This window comes from Rhinolophus ferrumequinum, chromosome 4 (genome assembly GCF_004115265.2).
Source record: "Rhinolophus ferrumequinum isolate MPI-CBG mRhiFer1 chromosome 4, mRhiFer1_v1.p, whole genome shotgun sequence".
Taxonomy (NCBI): Eukaryota; Metazoa; Chordata; class Mammalia; order Chiroptera; family Rhinolophidae; genus Rhinolophus; species Rhinolophus ferrumequinum.
The window spans coordinates 9,053,964-9,073,553 of record NC_046287.1 but is presented as its reverse complement, the minus strand read 5'-3'; the positions used below and the strand labels follow the sequence as shown (position 1 = coordinate 9,073,553).

Sequence of the window (19,590 nt, the reverse complement as noted above, 5' to 3'; positions counted from 1 at the left end):
ACACTTCTGATTACGGCGAACTACTGCTTGAGCAACACTGACCAAAGTGTCCACTTGCACACATTTTTTTGGCACCCCGGTATAATAAAACAAGAAAAAGTGAAGATAAAATAATGAGTTGTAATTGTGGTCACTGCATCTGACTTGTGGCATGTTTCAGAGTTCTACTGTTTCTGTGACAACAGTTGCTGGCTGCTAGAACACAAAGGGATTTAGGGAGGGATCTCAAACACGTCAGTGCCAGCATTTGAATCATAGTGGCAAAAGCTACTTACCACAGACCAAGGTGAAACATACTGGAAACATGTCCAAAGATATACTTACTCACATAAAATGGGTTATGTTACACTCACCCAAGTTATAGTTCTCAAAAATAAACCTGGTTAACTGTAAAAGGTAATTATGCTAAAATCATTACTAAGATAATGGAAAAAGACGTACCCTGACAACCCAGAATAGGGGGGAAGAACTCCTTTTTAAGGCATTAAAACTGTTTAAGACTTGGATGTTAGAAAACGAATTTCTAAATCTTTAAAATTTTAAGCTCAACAAGGTAACTGGTTGTTAAGGTTAAAAGCAAAAGCAGACTGCTCAGATTGACCGAACATCTGAAGACCTTCAGCTCTGGGCAACTCAATTCGATTCCATTTTCTGTTTTCTTCCAGCCACAGCTAATCCCCAATTATGGATAGTAAACAATATCAACCCTTCTCCCTTCCTAAACTACCTAATACCGCTGGAGAAAAAACATAACCATGCAGCACTGCTGCCAACGTGCATGTCTGCCAACCGGCTATCCTCTCCACAAAGCTATCTGTGGTCAGCCACCTCAAGGTCAGCTCCCACACTGTTCACTGTATCACACATCCTACCCCCTCCCCCAGAGGATGGCCAATGCACTGAAACCGCAGACATCACTTCTAAACTGTCCACCCTTGAGCAAGTTAATCTCTTTAGCCTTGGCTTCCTTGTTAGAAAATGCAAATACCCACCTCGAAGTTGTTGCAAGAATTATGGTAAGAGTCATTTCACACATCTGAGTGCCTACCAGATCCCAGGCACTACACTAAGAACACAGTGATAAACAAGGTACACAGAATTCCTCCTCTCTCGATGCTTACATTAGGGCCGAAATTGAACAGCGTGGTCAGAGAAGACAGCTTCTCCAAGGTGACACTTGAGCTGAAATCTAAAATTATGAGCATCCCCAAGAAAAACATGAGAAAGATGGAGAGAGAGTACATTTTAGGCAAAAGAAAGTGCAAGTCCAAAGACCTTCCAACAGGACTGAGCATGACACATTCAAGTAACCCGAAGAAAGCCAGCGTGGCTAGGACAGAGAGAGGAAAAGAAACTACAAGCTGCTTATCTCATGGGCCTCCTTACATTACTGGGCACTTTATATTACTTACCTTCATAATAACCTTTTCAAATAGGATCTATCTTAGAGACAGGAATTCTGATCCGGAATGATAACAGAAATGTACCTGAGATTACACAGTTGTGAAACCAAGACTTGGACACAAGCAGTCTGATTCCTTGCCTATTAAAATCAATTATGCTGTATTTATACAATGGAATACTACACAGCAATGAAAAAGAATCGCACAATTATATGAATGCATCTCACACGTTTAAAGCAAGACAGAGAGCCTACACTCAACGGATTTTGTTTACATGAAATACAAGAACAAGCAAACTAACCGATGGTGTTGGACATGAGAATAAGGGTTGCCTGGTGGGAAAGGGGAATTATTGGCAAAGAAGAAGCATGAGAACGCCTTGAAGATGAAAGTGGCCTTTATCTTGATCTGGGTGTCATACACACATACAAACTAAACTTCATTAGTTGCAGACTTCAGATTTGTGTTATTTACATATAGCATACTTCAATAAAAAAATTAAAAAGTAAAATAAGTGAGATGGAAAGTGACATCAATCACCTTTAAAAGCAACTTTTATATAAACTTGATTTCCAAAGGAGGCACTGGGTCTAAGACCATCACTAAGTCTGTAAATAGCTATCTAGCTAACCTAAGGAATTGTGGAGAAAAATTCTCAGTGTCTCCTGTAACATTACTCTAATGCAAGAAGCCTCACTAGGAGCGGGACTACTTTATTTGAAGGCCTTCAGATGCAAATCCAAAAAACATACCCGGACCTAAAAGGCACTAAGGGACCCAGCTCATTATTTCCTCCCCACCTGAGCCCATACTCCCTTTTCACCCCACTCTAGTCAAATGGGAGTTTTTGCTGCTGCTTGTACAGGCCAGTTTCATTCTGACCTCAGGACCTTGGCACTGGCTCCTCTTTCTACCTGGAACGCTCTTTCTCCAGAGCTTCCCAGCTCATTCCCTCAGGTCTCTACTCAAATGTCACCTCAGAGAGACTCTACTACCATGTGGCAAATTATTTCTAGAAGTCATAGCTAAAAAGAAGTTCTCTTGCCTCCAAATGCTAACCTTAGGTATGTTAGAGGGTTTGGTTTCTTTTCCTCATGCTTCAAAGCAAGAAACCCCTGGTTAAATTTTTGTGATCCCCTGTATCACGTATCCTATTACTTTCTACAATTATTTAACTCTTGCCCTTTTACTTTCTTTTATGGCTTTATAGTCTTTCACTTCACACAAAAGGCCTTGTTAAGTCAGTTAAATATCTCAATAAGCCTTTAATCAATAGCAATTGGTGCCTTGCACACAGCATCTCCAAAAAATATTGTTCTAATGAATAAACAAATGAAGACCGAACAGTGGCAGGACATGTGGAAATTTTCAGGGACACAGAGGGAAAGGGGTTTCATTCCAGAAGTTTGAGTTCATACACTCAGGATATTGTCTGGTACATAAGAATGGCAAGGATGATTGTCAAACGAAAAGCCGAATTCAACAAATACCATCAAGCCTAGATGTCACTTTTTGTCCTAGTCACATGTCATTAAAAAAAAAAAATCCTTCCAGACCAACTATGCATGGATCTCAACTACAGAAACAGACAAGGTTTTTCTAAGGAGCTGCTAGGATGCAGAAACGGTCCGGGAGTCGGAGGGGACAAGAACAGCGTGGAGTAAGGGGGCCACTGTGGAACAGGGAAAGGAGAGCGGGAGGCTGTCAACACCAGGGCTCAGACACAGCAAACACAGCCCCCCCCCCCCACCCCCGGTCCCAGGAAGGCATTTGCTGGCAAGAGGAGGGGTCGGCCTCGTTCCCCGAAGGACAGTCCAGGAGGCTGAGACGGGTTCTCTCACCTCTAACGCCGCCTGGGGGTCCTCGTCGATCAGAGCATCTGAGAAGCTCCGGAAAAACCTGCCAGGAACACAACAACTTCAGCCGGGCTCACTAACCAAGGAACCGGAGAAAGGGGGATAACCATAAATAGCAAAGAGAAGACACACACAGCTGGGCTGTTGCAGGTCCCGCTGCAGCCGCCGCCATCCCTAACAGTCACTGCTGCCGCTGCCGCCGCCGCCGCCGCCGGAGCTGCCGCTACCGAGGTGACCAGGTCCGCGGCCGCCCAAGGGGGAAACTTCTGGAGACACACCAGCCGAGCTTCCGTCCTAAATAGCCAACGAGCACCCACGCAGCGTGCCGCGGGGGGAGGGGCGGCGCGAGGCGGCCGCGAGGCCGGCTGGGATCGTGGAGGACCGAGCCTGCCGGCTGACCCGGCCTCCGTGACCGCGCTCCCAGACCCCGCCTCTCGCAGCCATGGTGACAGAGGCCTCGACTGTTCAGGTTTGCGGTCGCTTCCATTGCGGTCGCTTCCACCGCGCACCCCGCAGCCCGACGGAGCCTTCACGGGTGGCAGCTGACAGGCACTTGGGAACGAGTGGCGTTTGGGGGCCTTTGTATGTCTGTTAATAACACAAGCCACTTGGCGCTCGATTTTCACAAGTCACCAGGTATCAAGGTTACAAGAGGCAGCCAAAGTCTTTCCTGCCCCGTGACGTCATTGGCCGCTCGTGCTCGTCCGACACAAAGTTCCCGGATGGCGCCTGGCTTCCCGGGATCTGTGCGCTGGGAACCCTAACGGAGTGGGACTGAGCGGAAGTTGTTCTGCCCTCGCAGCAGCGGGACAGAAGGAGGTCTTTCGTTCCGGGGCGGGTGTACGACTCCATTACCCAGAACTCCACAGGCCCAGGTTTTCTCCCCAAGTGGCTTCCCAGATTAAGAAAAACCTGTTCCATCGGAAGGGAAGAAGGTGGCCTGAAGGTGTCTCAGAGCTGCTTTAGTTTCCACCCTAGTCGGTCAGCGCCTCCCTCACCGGCCTTTGATGCTTGCGGATCAGATAGAAGCTTCCAGCAAGTTCCACGGGGGGTGGGGTGGGGGGGAGCAAGAGGGCGTGGGAGTAAGTGGCTTAGTATGTTACCGGTGCAGGGTCCTTGCCCCCTCTCAGGATAGAAATCAAGAGGGGGCGAAACAGTTTTGCAGAGAGAAATGTGTATTAAAGCAAAAGCTTGATACACCAAGGGAGCACACGCTGAAGGAGAATGCGTGTGGCTCCCCGAGATTGACAGGTACAGCGGTTTTATAGGCTCTTGAGGTTGGGGGCAACCCCTTCCTCTTCTTCCCCTCCCCAAAGTATGTCGGGGCACGTCTACACTGCGCCTGCACAGTGCTCCTACGTGCTCCTACCTGCCGTGCATGGCGTGTCTCATCAGCAATCTTAAATCTCCCCCTACAGGTGTTTTTAAGCATGATAATGAGGAAAAGTGAACTATAGGACAACTGTTTTAATTATTGTGCATGCGCGACTTTAGAAACTTCCTGGGCCGGCTTCTCTCTCTTGTAATTATGAATCTTCTGCTCACTGTTTCTTATTAGTGGGGGAATGTGGCTCGAGGATGTTGTCCCCAGCTGCAGGCTCCAGGCTTACTGACCACTGACTACAAGTAGAGGTAAACAAGTAAATAAACTTGAGTGCCTACCACATCCAAAAATCTAAACTCAGCCCTAGGATTCAAAGATGTCGTGCTTTCCAGAAACTTAAACCAATGCTGTTAAGCGCTAACGTGAAATCGGGAAGTCAATCACGTGAGAGCAGGAAGGCGCACTTGGAATAGAAGGTATATGGATTCCTCAGAGTTGTGATACCTGAGTCGCAGCCTTCAGACGGGGAGTTAGACTCAGTCGATCATGCAAGTGGAAACGGTAATTCAGACAGAATAGGACGTGTGTTGGAAAACGATAATGTGAACTCTAAAAATGGGTAGAGCCAGAATTCAAGTTAGAAGCAGACTTGCTGGAGAGGTAGGTAAATGTCAGGTCAGGAAGGGATAGCTAGGTGTGTGGTCTGCTCAGAAGCTTGGATGGGATTCTCCTTTTTAAAAAAAAAAAAAAACTTATTTTAAGTGTGGCTTTGTGGGGACAGAGCCCCAGAGAGCAGTTTCCAGGCTCTCGGCCTCACGTGGAAAGGTGCTGGCTTGGGTAGTAGATGGCCATCAGCTGTAACCAGTGAGCCATTGGCCACTAATGTAACTGCCGCGGCTACATTGGGGAGTCGAGGAGAGTCGTCGGTCGGTTGGCAGAAAAGCGGACAGCAGGTCGCACATCGTGTGAATCCAGCCTCCAGTGAGACTATACTGGTATGACTTCCCTACCTATGGCTCCGTGGGTGTTCCTTTTTGGCCTAGCCATATCCTGCGTTCTTATGTGGGGAGCGGGACCAGAGACCCCGCAGGCCGCCCCGCGTGACAGCCTTTCCAGGACCCATCAGCTCCAAGTAAAGTAGTTGTTTCAATCTAGTTGTGGAGGGCACAGCTCACAGTGGTCCATGTAGGGATTGAAGTGGCAACCTTGTTAAGAGCACCACATTCTAACCAACTGAGCTAACCGGCTGCCCGGATGGGATTCTCTTAATAATGCTAACCCATTATAAGGATTTTTAATCAAAAAAGGCATTAACAGTCAAGTTTGCATTTTTAAGTACATTATTCTATCTTTGCTGTGGAAGAATGATTAAAGGGGAAAGGAGAATAGCTGTTGGGAGACAATTGGTTTACAGGCCAAAGTGACTCTTAAATCAGTGATTGTAGGGATGGAGAAGAAGGTAAGAATTACAGAAATATTTATTTGAGGTAAACTGTCTGGGTTTGCTGATCTTTTATGATCAATGCTTTTTATATCATACATAATAAGGCTTTGCTTATGCCAAAGCCATGAAGATATTCTCCTGTGTTTTCTTCTAGCTGCTTTATTGTTTTACCCCACTTATCCAGATCTATGATTTATCTCAAATTAATTTTTGTGAAAGGAATGAAGTTGGAATCAAGGTTCATTACCTACCCCCCCATATGCATACCCAGTTGACCCAGCCCTACTTATTGACAAGAACGCCATTTGTCATTTCCCCACTAAATTCTTAGGGCAACTGTGTAAAGTAATGACTACATATATATGTGGGTCTGTTTCCAGGTTCTTATTCCATTGGTCTGTTTGTCTAACTTTGTACCAGTACCACAGTGTCTTAATTCATGAACCTTTATAAAAAGTCCTGAAGTCCTATAACTTTTTCTACCCGGTTACATGGTTACCTTGGCTATTCTAAGTCCTTTGGTATTTCCATTATCCTATAAATTTTGCAAATTTCTATTTATTTATAAATTTTAGAATGAGCATGTCAATGTCCAAAAACCAAACAAAACCTTGCTGGGATTTTAATTGGGGTTGCATTGGAGCTATAGATCTAGTTGGGGAAAACTGACATCTTAATGATGATTCCTCCAATCCATGAATATCGTACACCCCTCCATTTGTTTAAGTGGTCTTTCATTTCTCTCAGCAGTGCTTTGTAGGTTGCAGTGTAAAGTTCTTACATAGATTTCACTGGATTTAAATCTTGGGTATTTGGTTTTAATGCTATTTTAAATGGCTTTTAAAATTTTTTGTATCTACTTATTTGTTGCTAGTATATAAAAACTACTGATTTTTACATATTGACCTTATATTCAGCCATCTTGCTAAGTTCCCTTATTATTTCTAATACTCTGTAGATTCTCTTAGAAGTTCTGTGATCACAATTTTGTCATCTGTGAATAAAGATTGTTTAATGTCTTTCTGTGCAATCATTAGATCTTTTATTTTTCTTGCCATCTGTCACTGGCTAGGAGATCTGCTCTAGTGTTGAATACAAGTAGTGATAATGGACTTCCTTTCTTGGTTGTAGCATCAGGGGAAAGCATTCAATATCTAATGCCTGCACTGAAAAATTCATATGTATTTTTCTTTCACATGTTAATGTGAATTACATTGGTTCATTTTCAGATGTTCTCTAGACGGTCAATATGCGTATGAAAAATTCTTTATCAATAACTATATTACTGACATTAAAATCACAATACTAAACACTCCCACCAGAATGTTTAAAATTAAAACGAATTCCAGTATCAAGCATTGGTAAGGATATGGAACACCTAAAACTTTCATATATTGCTAGCGGAAGTATAAATTACTATAACTACTTTAGAAAACTTTTTGACACTATTAATACTAGTCATACATATACCTTATTGCCCATTAATTCTTACAATGGGCACATACCCAAGAGAAAAGAGTACTTAAGTTCCTGTACAAGAAGATTGAATTGCAGCATTATTCACATACCAAAACCTGGAAATAACGTAAATGTCTTTTCACAGGAGAAAAACATTAAAGAGCAATGATTAAGAATGAACTACCAATACACACAACAGTATGGATGAACATCACAAATAATGTTTAAAGAAGCCAGACAGAGTACATCCTGATTGATTCCATTTATATGAAGATTTAAAAAAACACAAAAGTGCTCACTTCAGCAGCACTTATACTAAAAAAACACAAAAAACTATATGGTGAGGAACATCAGAGGGTGATCTGGCTCGGATGAGCCATGAGGGAACCTTCTTGGATGCAGGAAATGTTACATACCCTGGGTGGTAATTACACCAATGTGTTCAGATGTAAAATTTTATCAAGTTGTATACTTAAGATTTGTGCACTTGATGATTCAATAAAATAGGGGGGAAACGATTTAAAACAAAATAAATGAACAACCAATTTGAAACTTAAAAAACCATGACATTTACAATGGCATCAAAAATACTAGACTGAAAAATCTGACACAGTATGTGCAAAACATATACATTGAGAATTACAAAACATTGCTGAAATTAAAGAACACGTAAACAAATGGAGAGGTACTCTACGTTCATGAGTCAGAAGACTCAATATTAAGATGTTGGTTCTTCCCTACTTGGCCCATAGATTCAACATGATCCCAAGCAAAATGCATAGGATTTTTCCATTTTAGAAGTTGACAAACTGATTCTGAAATTCAAATGGAAATACAAAAGACTTAGAATAGCCAAATCGACTTTGAAAAATAATAAAGTTGGAGAACTAACACTACCTGATTTCAACACATCAATTTCTGTATTGGCACAAAGATGAGCAAATAGAACAGAATGGAGTCCACAAATAGACCCATACATATATGGACAAACATCCAAAGGTAATTCAGGGTAGAAAGCATAGTTGAAAAGGACAGTCTGTTCAACAAATTGGATTTATACAAAAAAAATTGTGAACTTCAATACATACATACCTTGCACCATCTAAAAAAAAAAAATGGATCATGGACCTAAATGTAAAACTCAAAACTGTAAAACTTCTAGAAGAAAGAAAATCTTTGTGACCTTGGTTTAAACAAAGATTTCTTAGACATGACACCAAAAGCCACGTCTTTTTAAGGTCCATTAAAGTTGATAAACTACACCAAAATTAAAAAGTTCCTGCAATTTGCAAATCGTTGCAAGCCACATCTGATGATGAGCTCATATCCAGAAAATCGTGTTCTCAAAACAGTAATAAGAAAACAACAGAATTTAAAAACAAAAAAATTTTAACAATCACTTCATCAAAGAAGATACACAAATAAGCACATGAAAAGGTCAAAAGCATTAGTCATTAGGGAAATGCGAATTAAAACCACAATGCAGTCAGTATCAGTGCACACCCATTAAAATTGCTAAAATATAAAAGACTGACCACGTTGGAGAGGATACAGAGCAACTGGAAGACTCACACTGCTGGTGGGAATGAAAAATGATACAACCCTCATATGACCCAGCCTAGGTATTTACCCAAAAGATAGGAAAATAGATGTCCATAGAAAGATTTGTACAGAAATATTCACAGCAGCTTTACTAGTAGGAGCTGAAAACTACAAACAACCCAAATGTCCATCAACAGGTGGATAAACTGTAGTATATCCATGTATTTGACTACCACCCAGTAATAGAAGGAATCATTTATTGATGCACACTACAACACGGATAAATCTCAAAATAATTGTAAGTGAAAGAAGCCAGACAAACAACAGTCCACACTATTTGATTCCATTTACATAAAATCCTAGAAAATGCACACTAATACAATACATAGTGACAGATGGCAGATCCCTGGTTGACTGGGGGTGGCATGGGTCAAGAGCAGAGAGGAACAGCAAGAGAGTGATTGCAAAGGGGCACAAGGAAACTTTCGGGTCACGGAACCAAGCACGCGTAAGTTCACTGCTCACTGAGGGTGATTTCATGAGTTTATACTCTAAATATGTGCAGTTTATTGTATGTGAATTACAGCTCTATAAAGGCATTTTTAAAACAAGTTCAGAGCTGTATAAAAGAACTGATAACCATCAGCATACAGATGGTAGTCAGCAACCTATCAACATGAGCATGAAAACAGGCAAGGAGAACATGTAGTTTAGTTATATATTTAATAAACGTTGAGTACCTACTATGTCTAGATAGTACACTTGGGACTGAGGGTACTAAAATGACTACAACCTTGGCTCTTCACAATCTAGTGTTGGAATCTCACGTATCAGCAAGTAATTATTATAGTCTTGTGTGTACCCCGAGGGGAGAAATGAAAGGGCTCTATGATAGTGGGAAGCAGAGTGAAGTGAGGTCTGGAAAGGAAAGGGGACACAAAGAGCTGGCAATTATAGCTTTAGGGATGTTTATTTGCATAAGCCCCTTCAAACCCTCTATTTAATTTGGTATTCTAATTTTGTGTTTTTCCCAAGTAAGACCTCCTCACCCACCCAACCATCAAATTGTATAAATCCAGTCCCCACAAAAATCTGGATTTGCCCTTACAGAGAACATTGGTCATTCTTTTGGCCTGCTCAGAATCTAAGCTCCTGCCTGTTTGGGGGATTCCCTGAATCTTAGCTCCCACTGAGGCAACTTCCTCTACGGAGGCTGAAATGCCAAACTAGTTGAGAAGCTGAACTTGCATCTCTCCTTGGAGTTAAAGGCTTGCACACTTGAGCTAGGCCCTGCCAATTACATAAATTAGTAGCTAGTTGACACAATGAATCAAGATAGGACCTTCCTTAATTTTCTGTAGGTGAAGTAGCACCTGTATCAAAATCAAATTTCTGTAGTAGAGACAGTGGTACAAAGCAGTATTTAGTGCTTAGTAACAGTGGCTAGTTTCACCAGTTGTGCAGTAGTTTTGCAATTTGTTCCTAGCTCTGCAACTTGGATTGACGTTCTCTATGCTTTTGTCTATTCTGTCAGCTGCACAAGTCTTCTAATGAAATCTTTTATGCTGAAAACCAGAATCCATCTCTGTTGCTAGTGACCAAGAACCCAAACTGACAATTTGGTGTTTGGAAGTGGAATGCTAGCAGACAGACCCTACGACATACAACCGGCCAGGTGCACAAGGCAGAATGGAGGGCACTGAGGACAAAACTATTCGGGGCTGGGAAAATGGTGACGCCGAGACAGGGCATCAAACTTACAGCATCAAACGTATTCTACAGCTGAGAAGCACTGGAGGGAGTATTCTTCCCAGTGCTCAGACTAGGTGTTGAAGGTAAAGGAACCAGGGAGCCACAGCTGATCTGAAAACGAGGACTGTGTACCACCTGGATCCTCGTTATGAAACTGGATCAGGTAACTGAATGAGACTGGCTCATCTCTCTGGGAACGAAATACGTTTCCTGTAGGCGTGAGCGTTTTTGAAAGTGTACGAATAGCAAGAAGGGTGTGCATGGGTGGTAGTAGCCTGCATCATTCTGCCCTGATTCCTTCTGTAGAGCACCAATTTTGTTTGGCTGTCCAGCTTCCCAACACATGACTAAGTCATTGATGGTATATTGCATTGTGTGTTCACCACCCAAAGTCAGTTCTCCTTCCATCACCACATATTTGACGCCCTTTATTCTCCTCTATCGCCACTGCCTCTCCTCTTACCCTCTGGTAACTGCTACACTGTTGTCTGTGTCTGTGAGTTTTTGTTTGTTTGTGTTGTTCCTGTGTTGCTTTCAGTTTTATATCCCACATATGAGTGAAGTCGTATAGTTCTCAATTTTTTCTGTCTGACGTACTTCACTTAGCATGATAATCTCAAGATCCATCCATGTTGTCGCAAATGGCAGCACATCTTATTGTTTTCTAATCTTTGGAGCTTGGTAATCCATTGTGTGGTGTTTGGAAACTGCCATTTGGAGTGGTAGAAAGGAAAAATGAGAGGATGATGTTTTGCAATTCTAACCTGACTAATGGAGTTTGTTACATAAACATTTAATAACACTGTAAATACGAGCAACATTTTCTGAATACTTGTTAAGAAATATTTGCTTGAAAACACAAACACTGAGAATTTTTTACATGATTTATTTAATAATAAACCAATTAAAGATACAAAAAAAGTTTAGAGGATTCCAAAATTTAAATTTTGTTTAAATACAAATCCACTCTGTAATATGAAAACATGTAGCATTAGTCCTCTAAACATGATTTTTTCATCTACAAAAATTTCTCTTTCCTATACTAGAAAATTTGCAGAAAACAATTTTTCTTGTGAAATTAAATGTACATTATTTACAATTGAAAAAGTAATCTAAAAACTTTTATTTCAGAAACTTGGATATATATGTATATTATCTTTGTATGCAAACCCCCCCACTCCCAGTAAAAAAAAAAAATCCAAAATATAAAGCAATTATGCTTTTATAGCGACTACTCAAACAGATTAGCCCACAGCTTGGTAGCTTTCTGGGCCCTTAAGAAAGAGTCTTGACTCTTTCTGATCAGCAGTGTCATCCTTTAGCACTCAACAACAAAAGTTTACTAATGGACCACAGTGCACAGGGGCCGAAAGAATTAATGAACAAAGTAGGAAGAATTCAGGTTAATAGCAGGTCTTACAGATAATAGAAGAATGAATCTGGTAGGGACACTTATTTTCTGCAATATTTTAGCTATATTTATTTACATTAGGAAATAAGTTGATAATGTTTTAATTGATATAACTAAAATAGAGGAGTTAGAATCATAAAATTCAGAAGTAGAAACTGAAGATCATTGCATCTATTCCAATGCACCCGTTCTTTTATGTGATAACTGAGCCCCAAAAAGATCATGTGGCTTGCCCAAGGTGACATGACTAGTTAGTAGGAGCCACTCTTCAGTTGATGCTTTTATACTATCCTGCTTCTGAGACAGGTTCAGCCGTATAGTATCATGGGCACATTTCAATGTTTAATGTTATATTTTACATATTCATAGTTTATTTATACAGTGCAACCAACTGAAGTCAATCTAGTGAAATCGTAATTTTAACAAAGCATAAAATAGGTGTCTTGCATTTGAAAGAGTCAAGACTTAACTTATACAAGTGGAATGAAAATAGTTCCTATATAAATTTCCTGTTCTATTTAAGTATTGTATTTACAAAAGAATCAGAAAAGATAATACAATGTAAAATTAAAAAAGAAACTTTAAAAATGGTTATGATATAGCAACTGAAAAAAAATCTTCAAAAGAATGTCTTCATAGTATAAAATGCCTGTTCCTTCACAACTGAATTCTGAAACATTTAGAGAATAAAGAGCAACACTTTGGTTTTCCTCTCTCCTCTAGCTAAGTCAAAATTAACTCTATTATTTTTTGTAATTTACTACAAAATTAGGAACATCTCTAGAATTTGTCTTAGAATCAGATAGTTTGCATACAATTGGAAATGTTCAAATACAAAAATAATCACCCATAATTCCTTTGGTATTTTCATTAAAAAGACTTGGGTTCCAGCAGTTCGTTTTGTTTCATAGCCACCTGAGAGGGAAATCCATTGGAACTGGAAACCACCACCACGTAAGGCTGCTGCTCCGTTTTCTCAGTGTCTTCTTTCAAATGGTCTTCCACTTCCTTTTTCTCTACTTCCTGTATAAGAGTTTTTGTTTCTTGAGCTTTGATAACTGAAGTGATTACAGTGCCAGGTGGGTGGGCGACCATCTGTGAACTGCGAGGAGAAAAGGTCACCACAGGGGTCGTAGCACTGAAGGCCGGAGATGAAGCCACACTGCCGGTTCCGGTTCCGTTGCAAATGGACTGCACATTGCTAGTGAGCACCTGCTGTACCTGGGCGGAGCTCAAGACAATTGCAGGAGGAGAGCCCGGCTTCGGAGACTGCAACATGACATTGTCTTTCAGTACTGTCATGGGCTGTGAGGATGGAATGGCTTGTAAAATAAATTTCTGAGACCCAGCACCTGCCGATGGATCTGTGCTGGCTATAACTGTTGTGATTGGCACTGTCTGGAGTGTTACTGTGTGCAAGTGCTGATTTCCAGGAGACACGACCACTGGAACCTGGGTGGGAGCCTGTATAGTCCTATTGAGATTATGAAATAAAAGCGAGAAAATTACCATATTCCACATCATTTAAAACTTTACCATTGACAAGTCATTTTGACAAAATGTGAGTTATATATTTCAAATGCTACGTCCCATATGTTCAACAACATAATAAACATGGTGCCAGACCCTATATTAAACACTGTACATATAGAAATGCCCAACACCAAACTGTCAGGCCACTATGATAGCATCTGGTAAAAAAAAAAAAAGTCTGTACAAAGTGTCACATTAACACAAAGTGGGGAGCAATTTTGTTAGGGAAGGAGGAAGATATCAAAATGTTTGGCAAGGAGGTCATGTATGAGCTGCTTGAAAGAAAATTAGGAATTTTAAAACAAATGAATTCACTCTCGTTATTTTAATATTTGAGGGGAAATGTCATCAACATGCTCATCCACAATGACCAAACTTCGTATGATTATAATTGTTTTCAACCTCTTTTTCTATACATAGACAGGAAAAATGCTCATTAACTAAAATAAACAAAACCTCAGCCTTAAATTCATACGTGACAGAATTATCAAAAAATTTTAATAGTTCACAGTTCCTATTATATTACATAAAACAAGTCATGAGTATAATTAACTTGAGAGGGTTCTTTAAGCTGGCAGAGAAAGCAAAAAATAAAGCCAAGCTTTGGAAAAAATACACAGAGGCTTGTATTAGCAGTTTCCTCATCTCAAATAATTTTCACAAAATTTAGTTATAAAGCTACAATTTAACATAAAGTCCATTAATGTACAATCCAGTTTATGTAAGGTTGTTAGGCCCATTTATTGAAGAGGTACATAAATGACAGATACTATGAGCCAATGTAATTTTAAAAGTTCACAACTGTGAAATTTATGGTTACATCCATTGTTAATATAAAATAAAAGCAATTGAAAAAAACTCAGCATCTGGAACTCAACTGTGGTTCCTCTGAATTCCGTAAAGCTACTTTACAAAAGATAGATTACTGCTACTTCAAATGGCTAACCCCTAGATTAGTTCCCATAAACCAAATGTTAATTATTGCTAGATTATTACTGGTGAATTTCAGGAAGTTACAGTTACGTGGCCTGTCACACATGTGAGAAATGAAATTCTGGAGGAGAAAACAAATGGGTTGGTGAAAAGATGAAAAGAGGACTCAGTGCAACTCAGTTCAAAGGAAGTGGAAAGACCCAGGGGGACTGAGAGCCCACCCACTCATGCAGGATGCCGGCTCCCAAATTCAGATTGCCACCAAAGTCACCACTGTCAGCGGCTCTGGGGAAGGAGCTAGCAGAGATTAAAAATCGGGGAACAAAGATTTCATCAGTGGGCAGAGTGTGGCTAGGAATAAAGGCCAGATGTACTAACACTGGGCAGGCAGTGAGAAGGATACAGAGTCACTCTGGGAGCCAGGGAGCTTTTCCAAAACACACTGCGTCTCTCTTCTCCCCCTGCCCACCTGAGTCGGGATATCTCGGGTGGAATCTGAGCCTGGGTATGGCGCCTGATCCCACAGCCAGATACCATTTTTTGAATAAAAAAGACCCAAGGGCTTCCCATGCCCAGAGTTCATGTACATTTACTTATAGATAAAACAGTACTTGGCATACAGTAAGCATACAGATTGGATCTATAAATATGTATAGCCTTGCCACCCCTGTCAGTACTATTATACCCATTTTACATATGGGAAAATTAATGCACAAAGAGGTTGAACAGTCTGCATAATGTGAAGTTAGATAAGAGGCCATCAGACAGACAGAACCTACGTGCTCAACCATTTCAACATCCTGTTATTTCCTAAGTCCTGAGTGACTTCATCGAAGGATGGCTATTCCCTCTTACATCTTTAAACTGTGAGCAGGTACAACTCTTTAATACATGCTTCTCCCAATCCTCTTTCCCTCTTTTAGGTATGGCACAAGCAAAAATGGACTTGGAAATTTTCCATATTGTTCACCAGGGTTACCACTAGACTTTGGTTCAAATTAGAAAAAATAGAAACACCTGACTACCATCTGCCAGGAAATATATATATATATATATATATACACACACACACACACACACTCATCTACAGTACCTACAATGTAAATATACTGGTTTATTTAAATTCTAAAACAATTTTCACTAATAAAAAATTCAGATTAAAGGATAAAGTACTATATAGCCTTTTCCCACCCACAGGAATCTTTAATATTTTTTTCTTAATGGTTAAGCTGTCAGTTGTGTCTGGTTAAATTGTATTATGTAAAAAAAGCTGTAGTTAACTACTTTTAAAAAAATCTCCTAAGCTTCTTGCAACCAAATGGTAAAACACTGGTGATGTAAAATTCCTGCAACTTTCTGAAGCTAACGAAGATTGACCATAAATCATGCCTTGAATAATGACGGGGGTACGTTCTGAGAAACGCGTCGTTAGGCGATTTCGGCGCGGTGTGAACGTCACAGAGCGTGCTCACACAAACTGAGGTGGTACAGCCCACGACACCCCTAGGGTAATGGTACAGCCGATCGTTCCTAGGCTACACACCTGTACAGCACGTTACTGTACTGAATACTGGAGGCAACTGTAACACAATGGTAAGTATTTGTGTATTAAACACAGAGAAGGTACAGTAAAAATGTGGTAGAAAGGATACAAAACGGTCCCCTGTACAGGGCGTTTACCATCACTGGAGCCTGCAGGACTGGCAGTGGCTCTGAGTGAGCCAGTGAGCGAGTGGGGGCGGGCTGTGAAGGCCTAGGACGTGCCCCCCCACTGCAGACTATAAACACTGTCCCACAAACTCTTCCCCTACTTCTCTCCAACAGGGTCATAAATAGAACATCGGAGCTGTCAGGGCTGCTCCCTGAACAGCGATGTGGGCTGGACTGATGGGAAATACTGAGAAAGTGGCTGGCAAAGGCGTGTGTCACAATAGTGACTGTCAGGAGGGAGTGAGAGGTGGCCTGAGGACCAGTAGGAATAAGAAATCAAGGTGGAGAGATGGAGGAGCACAGGGGGTCGTCATGGCAACGTGGTTTTGGCTATTGCGTGCTGGAACAGTGGTCAGATTAAGGAACTGTGTGGTAGTCATTAGAGAAACGGGGTTGTTTAACATGGAAAGAGTATAGAGCTGGGGACTCAGTGTTTTGACTTTGGAAATTTGTTTTTGGTTCCACTGACAATCTGGCACAAAGGGCTTTCTCTGGCATTGAAGTGACGGAAGAAATCAAACCTATCTATGTTTTACATCACGACAACCTGAAAATATTCCAGAGTCCAGGGACAGGCCGGTCCCCGCTACCACAGGAAGCTTTCAGCATAGCGACGGGGGCACCTAACCTTGTTAGGCAGCTCCTGAGGACCTGTGTCCTTGTGCAGGACCTTCGGTCCTGAGCCAAGACGTGACAGCCACGTGCTCTGAACCATCAGGCTGGCTCTGGAAGGGCTGTGGCACCCTGAATGTGCAGTGCTGGGGGGCCAGACTCCTCTGCAGAGACAGGTCAGTGGCTGACAGACGGGGTGTGATCTGTGGGCCCTAAGCTGGGGTTCTGTGAGTGAAAGGGAGTCTACTGCCAAGCCCCACAGATACTGCTTGTCAGACGAAAAAAGAATTCCTCCTGAACCCCATATCCTTCTATTTCTTATAGGACAATAAGCTCCATTATCGTCTATACATGTGGCCCATCATTGGCCGAAATGTGGTGCATGGCTGTATACGCTTAGCTTCTGTTGAGTATCTACTCAAATGTCAGAAGTGTTTTAATTGTTATAACCACCTGTAAGGTTAAGTATTATCACCTTTATTTGGTATATGAGAAAACGGACTCAGAATAGTTATTAAATATAATTCAATGTTACATCTAATAATTCACAAAGCTGGAAGGCTGAAAGATTATGCCTACTTTCTTTTCACTCCATTACACTGTTTTTAAGATAACCTACAGATTATACATTTTCAGAGGCTAATTTATTTAAAAGACCCTAAGAGAAAACTGTTAGTGCTTGAGTAAACATTACAGAGAAAGAAGTTATGCTAGGTAGGTATATGGACTTCCACTTCACCAAGGGCCAATTTTAGGAAAATATTTTACCAGAGGTGTATTTTTGTTGTTGTTTCTTTGAATAACATGAAGCCAGAGTCAAAATTAAAATTTGTAAAAACAAAGCACATATACCATAAATCAATTAAGAAACGCTTAATCGATTTCAACATAAATACATGCAATTATGCGAGATAAAAAGAAATGAGCAAGGGAAATAAATTGAGAAAAGAAAAAACATGTTGCTACTTCATTGTAAGTAACTGATAATTCATGCGATTTATGTGAATCAACAGGCAGTAGGACAAATCATTAAGCTCACTGCTTTGGACTAAACTGCATTAAAACACTGTCTCCACCACTTACTAGATGTGACCAGGCTCCTGGGCCTCTCCTTGCCTCGGTTTCCTCATCTGTAAAATAGGAATAATATTACCTACACCTCATTGAGCAGTGAGGACTCTATACATTAATATATGTAAAGTGTATGAAATAGTGTTTTCAAACTGTCAGCTCTTGTATTAATTTAATAATTAATATTATTTTAAGTCATATTATTCCACCTTTTCTCAATTACAGAAGAAAAATCTTTAAAAGGTCTTTGATTTTATTAATAAGCGGTCATGAAATCAAAAAAGATATAGCCAAATTATTGTTAACTTTTTAGAAGGGATAATATGGTCATTTAGGATAATGTCTCTATTCTTAAGAATTGTAGGTTGAAATATTTAGGGGTGAAATGTCATAACAATGTCCATTTACTTGATAAATAGCCACACAGAAAAAAGGGTATAAATAAATACAGAGAGAAAACAAATAAGGCAAAAAGGCTATCAATTGAAAATCTAGGTGGACGGTAAATTTGGTGTTCATTGTACTATTTCAATGTTTCTTATGAAATTTTTCATAATAAAAAGTTGGGGTAATTTAAAAATGCGTATTTAAAAAGAAATCAATAAACAAGAAATTAATCTTATGAAAAACTAATCTAATAATGTTAAAATTTCAGAGTTATGCACAATTTGCTTGAAACTTATTTAACACTTTTACTTTCTATATACTAGAAAACAGTAAAATAACAACAAAACCTGAGTAATTATATTCAGCAGCTGTCAGTCTTCAAAGAGTGTTGCTGTATCAGGGGAAAATTTTTAATTAAAGGTTTAACTGCTTTAAAGTAAGTAGGATTTCAGGGTGGAAAACAAAAGATAGAACCAAATGAGAGAAGAATTGTTTTAAAAGTCAAAGGAATGATTTAGAATGTATTTGTGTATATATGTACACATAAATATACAATGAGGTCTATAAGAAAGTATGTTAAAAGTTTGAAAAATTAAATTTTGTATTTCTTCACTCTATAAGTAGTCCACTTAGAGAACTCACTGCTCTACGAGATTAAAGAATGAATATATATACTGCTTCAAAATAAATTCTATAAATATGAAGAGGTGTTAGGTGCCAGATACTATGTTAGGTGCTAGGAAAAGGACAATGAGTAAGATCTGGCTCCTACGGATTTAAATATAGAGGAGGAGATGGGCATTAGAGCCAACGAAAACACCCGGTTTATGTAGGAGATTGAGGCAAAGGCAAGCAGTCAGCTTTAGCTGAGAGCAAGGAAGAAATGTGAGTGGAGGGAGAGCTGGCAGCTAGTGCGGCTACGGAAATTAAAATGCACACTGTGCAACACAGATCTCACAGAAGCTGCAAGAAGGCACATAGCAAAGCTACACGTAGTTGTAATATGTAAATTGGACTGAAGAGAAAAAATATTAGAGGCAAAAAGCAGGCACAGAGTCCACAGACTCAGGGATCTTGGAAGTGAAAATTCTGAAAGGTACATCAAGAATAATTACAATATTTTTATATCCGACCCTGAGTCTTATTCAGAAATT

At 40.3% G+C, this 19,590-nt stretch overlaps 2 protein-coding genes across 8 annotated transcripts in view; both read right to left on the bottom strand.

The window, feature by feature from the left end:
* The window catches only part of SUGT1 (SGT1 homolog, MIS12 kinetochore complex assembly cochaperone), a 36,740-nt gene extending 33,175 nt beyond the window's left edge, over positions 1-3,565 (bottom strand). The window contains exons 1-2 of the mRNA XM_033103719.1: positions 3,394-3,565; positions 3,245-3,302 (exon numbers count right to left, since the gene is read on the bottom strand). Of these exons, the coding sequence (XP_032959610.1) occupies positions 3,245-3,302; positions 3,394-3,431 (96 nt within the window). The 5' untranslated portion in view covers positions 3,432-3,565. The remainder of the gene's footprint in view (positions 1-3,244; positions 3,303-3,393) is intronic.
* An 8,080-nt stretch (positions 3,566-11,645) lies between these two features.
* The window catches only part of ELF1 (E74 like ETS transcription factor 1), a 97,280-nt gene continuing 89,335 nt past the window's right edge, over positions 11,646-19,590 (bottom strand). For 6 of the 7 annotated variants that reach the window (XM_033104983.1, XM_033104987.1, XM_033104982.1 and 3 more), the window contains exon 9: positions 11,646-13,664. In XM_033104983.1, the coding sequence (XP_032960874.1) occupies positions 13,061-13,664 (604 nt within the window). In that variant the 3' untranslated portion in view covers positions 11,646-13,060. Of the gene's footprint in view, positions 13,665-18,061; positions 18,109-19,590 lie in introns of all 7 variants that reach the window. The other variant, XM_033104988.1, reaches the window with a different exon arrangement.